The sequence below is a fragment of the Mandrillus leucophaeus genome, unplaced genomic scaffold, assembly GCF_000951045.1.
Source record: "Mandrillus leucophaeus isolate KB7577 unplaced genomic scaffold, Mleu.le_1.0 Scaffold751, whole genome shotgun sequence".
In the NCBI taxonomy this organism is placed as follows: Eukaryota; Metazoa; Chordata; class Mammalia; order Primates; family Cercopithecidae; genus Mandrillus; species Mandrillus leucophaeus.
This window is the reverse complement of record NW_012108153.1, coordinates 340321-346969: the sequence shown is the minus strand read 5'-3', so window position 1 is coordinate 346969 and position 6649 is coordinate 340321. Positions and strand designations below refer to the sequence as shown.

Sequence of the window (6649 nt, the reverse complement as noted above, 5' to 3'; positions counted from 1 at the left end):
TGTTGAAAGCACCTTTTCCAGCTTGGGCTTTGGGCGAGTGAGAGAGAGCCCAGGGAGTGGGCAAGAGGGGAGGAGGCTCAGGAAATATCTGGAAGGCTGCACAAGCCGAGTGTGTCCAGGTGAGGCAGGAGTAGGTGGCAGAGTGTGAGTTTCCTTCCCCAGGTGGCGTCCCATTGGGGTTTTACAATAAGCAGCCTGGTCACTGGCATCAAAAGTGAGACAGGCATGGTGGCTCCCGCCTGTAATCCCAGTGCTTTGGGAGGCTGAAGTGGGAGAATCCCTTGAGCCCAGAAGTTTGAGACCAGCCTGGGCAACTCAGGGAGACCCCAACTCTACTAAAAATACAAAAATTAGCCAGGCACAGTGGCACGCACCTGTAATCCCAGCTACTCAGGAGGCTGAGGCAGGAGAATCACTTGAACCCAGGAGATGGAGGTTGCAGTGAGCCGAGATCGTGCCACTGTACTCCAACCTGGGCGACAGAGTGAGATTTTGCCTCAAAAAAAAAAAAAAAAGGAAAGAAAAAACACGCAAGCAAGCAAGAAAGATTCCATTGTCTGAAACGAGAAATCCAAGTGTGTCCTGCCCAGCTCACCCCCAAACCTCTAATACGGGATCCAGTCCTATCCCAGATGTGTCTAAATGCCCAGCCCAGGCTACCTTCCAGGCCTAGTCTCACCCAGACCATCACACCATCCTCCCTGGCTTCCCTGCCTCTAGCCTCCCTCCTCCAGCCCATCCTTCTCTGAGCACCCCTTTTCTGCTCTGACTCCATCCCCCTAAACCTGGTCTCCCTCCATCTCTCCTCTCCTGCCCCCAGGACTGCCCGCCTGGCTCCCAGGACTTCAGAGAAATGCAGTGTTCTGAATTCGACAGCATCCCTTTCCGTGGGAAATTCTACACGTGGAAAACGTACCGGGGAGGTGAGTGTGGGACTCCGAAGGCCGTGGGGCTGTGAAGGGCAGCTGTGGGAGTGTCCATCAGCCGGTGGATGAATGCAGCATCCCGGGGTCTGCCCTGAGCCCTGTCTCCACTCAGGGAGCCAGAGTACCCAGGATACGGTACCATGGGGGTTCAACTGGACGCTGGGAACCCCCACTCCCTCTGCCCAAGCTGCCCATCTTCTTGGGTCTGGGGTCTGTCCCTCTTGGCCTCACTCCCCTAGGGAAGGAGTTCCAGGGTGGCCTGGCCCGTGGGGTGACGGGGCCGTGCCCCCCAGGGGGCGTGAAGGCCTGCTCGCTCACGTGCCTAGCGGAAGGCTTCAACTTCTACACGGAGAGGGCGGCAGCCGTGGTAGACGGGACACCCTGCCGTCCAGACACGGTGGACATTTGCGTCAGTGGCGAATGCAAGGTGGAGGGAACTCCCAGGGAGGTGGAGAGGGGATAGGGAGCGGGGGTGGGTTAGGGGGTCGCCTTGCTCACCCCTTCTCCACGCAGCACGTGGGCTGCGACCGAGTCCTGGGCTCCGACGTGCGGGAGGACAAGTGCCGAGTGTGTGGCGGTGACGGCAGTGCCTGCGAGACCATTGAGGGCGTCTTCAGCCCAGCCTCACCTGGGGCCGGTGAGAGCCTCCAGCTTCTCTCCCACGCTCCTTGCATGGGCCAGCTGGCTGGGGGTGGAGCTAATCCCACTGCAGTAGCTGAGAACACTAACTCCTCAGACCCCAGGGGCCCCGTGGAGTGTCAGGAGTCCCCAAAAGTCCTGGGGACTCAGCCAGGTGAAGTGGCTCAAGCCTGTAATCCCATCGCTTTGGGAGGCTGAGGCAGGAGGATCACTTGAGACCAGGAGTTGAGACCAGCCTGGCCAACGTGCTGAAACCCCGTTTCTACTAAAAATACAAAAATTAGCCGGACACGGTGGTGAGCACCTGTAATCACAGCTACTCGGGAGGCGGAGGCACGAGAATTGCTTGAACCTGCGAGGTGGAGAGTGCAGTGAGCCGAGATCACGCCACTGCACTCCAGCCAGAGCGAGACTCTATCTCAAAAAAAAAAAAGAGTGTCTCAGGAGATGGGACCCTGAATCTCTCTCCTCTGCCTCCTGGAGGAGCTCCTGCCACGTCTGGGTGGAAGCGAGTGTCACTTTCCATCCTCCGTGAGCCAGAGGAGCTGGGGGAATGTTCTGTGCCAGCAAGGAAAGGCTTCCTATGGGAGGGGATATTCAGAAAGTGTTGAAAGCACCTTTTCCAGCTTGGGCTTTGGGCGAGTGAGAGAGAGCCCAGGGAGTGGGCAAGAGGGGAGGAGGCTCAGGAAATATCTGGAAGGCTGCACAAGCCGAGTGTGTCCAGGTGAGGCAGGAGTAGGTGGCAGAGTGTGAGTTTCCTTCCCCAGGTGGCGTCCCATTGGGGTTTTACAATAAGCAGCCTGGTCACTGGCATCAAAAGTGAGACAGGCATGGTGGCTCCCGCCTGTAATCCCAGTGCTTTGGGAGGCTGAAGTGGGAGAATCCCTTGAGCCCAGAAGTTTGAGACCAGCCTGGGCAACTCAGGGAGACCCCAACTCTACAAAAAGAAAAAAAAAATTTTTTTTTTTTTGAGACGGAATCTCACTCTGTCACCCAGGCTAGAGTGCAGTGGCTTGATCTTGGCTCACTGCATCCTCTGCCTCCCAGGTTCAAGAAATTCTCTTGCCTCACCCTCCCAAGTAGCCGGGACTACAGACGTGCACTATACACCCCGTTAATTTTTGTATCTTTAGAAGAGATGGGGTTTCACCATATTGGCCAGGCTGGTCTGGAACTCCTGACCTCAAGTGATCCGCCCGCCTAGGCCTCCCAAAGTGCTAGGATTACAGGTGTGAGCCACCACACCCGGCCAAACGCCACAAAATTCTTTTTTGGGGGGGTCTCGCTCTGTCACCCAGGCTAGAGTGCAGTGGCGCCATCTCGGCTCACTACAAGCTCCGCCTCCTGAGTTCACGCCATTCTCTTGCCTCAGCCTCCCGAGCAGCTGGGACTACAGGTGCCCACAACCACACCTGGCTAATTTTTTGTATTTTTAGTAGAGACGGGGTTTCACCGTGTTAGCCAGGACGGTCTCAATCTCCTGACGTCATGATCCACCCACCTCGGCCTCCCAAGGTGCCGGGATTACAGGCATGAGCCACTGCACCCGGCTGCAAAATTATTTTAATTAGGTGGGTGTGGTGGCATACACCTGTAGTTCCAGGTACTTGGGAGGCTGAGAGGCAGGAGGATCCCTTGAGCCCAGGAGGTCAAGGCTGCCGTAAGCTATGATCGCACCACTGCACTCCAGCCTGGGTGACAGAGTGAGATCCTGCATTTAAAAAAAAAAAAAAAAAAACTGGGAGGCTCATACCGGCATACCGGTAGTCCCAGCACTTTGGGAGGCTGAGGCAAGAGGATCACTTGAGCCCAGGAGTTTTGAGACCAGCCTGAGCAACTTAAGGAGACCCCAACTCTACCAAAAAAAAAAAAAAAGAAAAGAAAAAGAAAGGTTTTTTTAGTTAGCCAGTTGTGGTGGCTCATGCCTATAGTCCTAGCTACTCGAGAAGCTGAGGTGGGAGGATCACTTGAGCCTAGGAGTCTGAGGCTACAGTGAGCCAAGATCACTCCACTGCACTCCAGCCTGGGCAACATAGAGATCCTGTCTCCAAAAAAGAAAGAAAGAAAGAAAAAAAAAAAAATCCCAACCCAGCCATTTCCTAGCAGTCAAATCTGGTCAAGTTCCTTAACTTCTCTGAGCCTCAGTTTTGTCATTCCTAAAATGGGGATAATGAAATACCTGGTTCACAAGGGTGGGGCAGAGGTGCAGTCAGATGTGCATTTAGTGCAGTAACAGTTAGCTGTTATCCTCATGGGCCAGGGACAGGGGAGGCAGACAGGTGTTGGGGACATGCCAAGTGGGTGACATCTGAGCTCTGCTGTTCAGGGTACGAGGATGTCGTCTGGATTCCCAAAGGCTCCGTCCACATCTTCATCCAGGATCTGAACCTCTCTCTCAGTCACTTGGGTGAGCAGATGGTGGGGAGGGGATGAGGATTAGGGGTCAGTGGGGAGGGAGGTTTCAACATGTCTGGAATTCTGAACCCTGCACTGTCTCCCAGCCCTGAAAGGAGACCAGGAGTCCCTGCTGCTGGAGGGGCTGCCCGGGACCCCCCAGCCCCACCGCCTGCCCCTGGCTGGGACCACCTTTCAGCTGCGACAGGGGCCAGACCAGTTCCAGAGTCTGGAAGCCCTGGGACCCATTAATGCCTCTCTCATCGTCATGGTAACAGGGAGACTGGGGGCAAGGTGCAGCCTTTGATATTAGAGACTCCGTGCCATCCTTACGCTGACTGCCGCCCCTTCTTCCAGGTGCTGGCCCGGACCGAGCTGCCTGCCCTCCGCTACCGCTTCAATGCCCCCATCGCCCGTGACTCCCTGCCCCCGTACTCCTGGCACTATGCACCCTGGACCAAGTGCTCGGCCCAGTGTGCAGGCGGTGAGGCCGGGGATGGGGGCAGCACAAGATACCTGGGCTGAGGTTCTCTGGGCCGGGAAGGGCTGAGCAGGCCTCTCACCCTCCCCCAGGTAGCCAGGTGCAGGCGGTTGAGTGCCGCAACCAGTTGGACAGCTCCGCGGTCGCCCCCCACTACTGCAGTGCCCACAGCAAGCTGCCCAAGAGGCAGCGCGCCTGCAACACGGAGCCTTGCCCGCCAGAGTGAGTGCCGCCAGGGGGCAGTGTTGCTCAGGGTGGGAGGAGAGTGCTCCCTGGAGTCAAGAGCGAGTGCTCCAGGGGGGTGGGGGCCAGGTTAGTGCAGGATCGGAGTGACAGTGGGCTGAGTGCTGCAGTGATGGTTCTATAGGACTTATGGGGGAGTCCAAGGTAATAGTGCCCCCAAGGTGGCGGTCAAGGTTGCATGGCCCTAGAGTCAGAATGATGGCGCTGCCTGATCACCCGCATTGTCCAAAGATTTATTTGTCCTTAGGGTAATGCACCTCGCTGCCCCCAGTCGATGCCCCAAGTGTGGAATGTGGAGGTGCTTGGTGCCAGTATCCATACGAGGCTGGGTGGTTGGAAGGGGAGGGTAGGCTATACTGCCCCCTGCTCTCGTATTGGGACCCCCCTGCTCTGCTTACTTGCTCAGACCCCTTCATCTCCTACAGCTGGGTTGTAGGGAACTGGTCGCGCTGCAGCCGCAGCTGCGATGCGGGCGTGCGCAGCCGCTCGGTAGTGTGCCAGCGCCGCGTCTCGGCCGCGGAGGAGAAGGCGCTGGACGACAGCGCATGCCCGCAGCCGCGCCCACCTGTGCTGGAGGCCTGCCACGGCCCCACTTGCCCTCCGGAGTGGGCGGCCCTCGACTGGTCTGAGGTCAGCCGCCCCCTTCCTTCGCGCCCACTCCCTATGCAGAGAGGGACAGGGACTGGGATGCCCAGGTGGGGTGTCCACGGAGAAGCCTCTGCGCGGTCTCCAGGTTAGCTGTCCTGTCCTCACTTCGCACTGGGGCAGCACCCTGAGCACGAAACGCCCCTTCCAACTGCAGTGCACCCCCAGCTGCGGGCCGGGCCTCCGCCACCGCGTGGTCCTTTGCAAGAGCGCAGACCACCGTGCCACGCTGCCCCCGGCGCACTGCTCACCCGCCGCCAAGCCGCCGGCCACTATGCGCTGCAACTTGCGCCGCTGTCCCCCGGCCCGCTGGGTGGCTGGCGAGTGGGGTGAGGTAGGAGGGTGCGCCTCAGAGGGGTGGGTGCCAGGGCAGGGGCTGCGGGGCAGCAACTGAGTGGTGCCCCCTCGCAGTGCTCTGCACAGTGCGGCTTAGGGCAGCAGCAGCGCTCCGTGCGCTGCACCAGCCACACGGGCCAGGCGTCACACGAGTGCACGGAAGCCCTGCGGCCGCCCACCACGCAGCAGTGTGAAGCCAAGTGCGACAGCCCGACCCCCGGGGACGGCCCTGAAGGTATGTGGGTGACCATCCAGGGCGCGCCAGGAGGGTCCTGGCCAGAGCCAGCCACAGAGGGCATTGGGGGTCCTGACTATTCATCCTAGAATTTCTGGAACCTCTGAAATGCGTTGCTCTATCTCTGCCAGGCCGTCCTTCACCATCTTCTCCCTGCAAGCATTTATTAAGTGCCACTGTATGCTGAGTGTTCCAGGCACCCGACCCTCTGAGCACTAAAACTTGTGTCATTTCCCCAGTCACTTTCATAACCTGTACCTATTCATCTCCACCTGTAGCACAATTTACTGAATATTTTTCCTTTAAATCAGTTTTTCAACCTCAGGCACTAGTGACATTTTGAGCTAGATGATTGTCTTGGGGAGCTGTCCAGCACATTGTAGGGTTTTTGTTTGTTTGTTTTTGTTTTTTGGAGAGATGGGGTCTTGCTGTGTTACTCTGGTCTCCAACTCCTGGTCTCAAGCGATCCTCCCACCTCGGCCTCCCAAAGCACTAGGATTACAGGCATGAGCCACTGTGCCAGCCTGTAAGATGTTTAGTAGCATCCCTGGCTTCTACCCACTGGGCACCAGTAGCAACCCTCTCCCAAGTTATGACAACTGAAAATGTCTCCAGACATTGCCCAGTGTCCCCTGAGGGGTCAAAATTGATCACTTCCCTTGAGAACCACTGCTTGTAAGTATACACATTTTTTTCTGCCTAGGTAAAATTTTTTATTTTTTTATTTACATATATATATAGTTTTATTTT

The 6649-nt window shown here is 57.2% G+C and overlaps 1 protein-coding gene across 3 annotated transcripts in view; it reads left to right on the top strand.

Annotated features, from left to right (window-relative positions):
* ADAMTS10 (ADAM metallopeptidase with thrombospondin type 1 motif, 10) overlaps window positions 1-6649 on the top strand; it is a 29353-nt gene that overhangs the window by 18877 nt on the left and 3827 nt on the right. For 2 of the 3 annotated variants that reach the window (XM_011966270.1, XM_011966271.1), the window contains 10 exons: window positions 821-923; window positions 1220-1353; window positions 1440-1563; window positions 3892-3972; window positions 4067-4230; window positions 4317-4443; window positions 4533-4662; window positions 5109-5313; window positions 5486-5662; window positions 5740-5899. In XM_011966270.1, the coding sequence (XP_011821660.1) occupies window positions 821-923; window positions 1220-1353; window positions 1440-1563; window positions 3892-3972; window positions 4067-4230; window positions 4317-4443; window positions 4533-4662; window positions 5109-5313; window positions 5486-5662; window positions 5740-5899 (1405 nt within the window). The remainder of the gene's footprint in view (window positions 1-820; window positions 924-1219; window positions 1354-1439; window positions 1564-3891; window positions 3973-4066; window positions 4231-4316; window positions 4444-4532; window positions 4663-5108; window positions 5314-5485; window positions 5663-5739; window positions 5900-6649) is intronic. The other variant, XM_011966272.1, reaches the window with a different exon arrangement.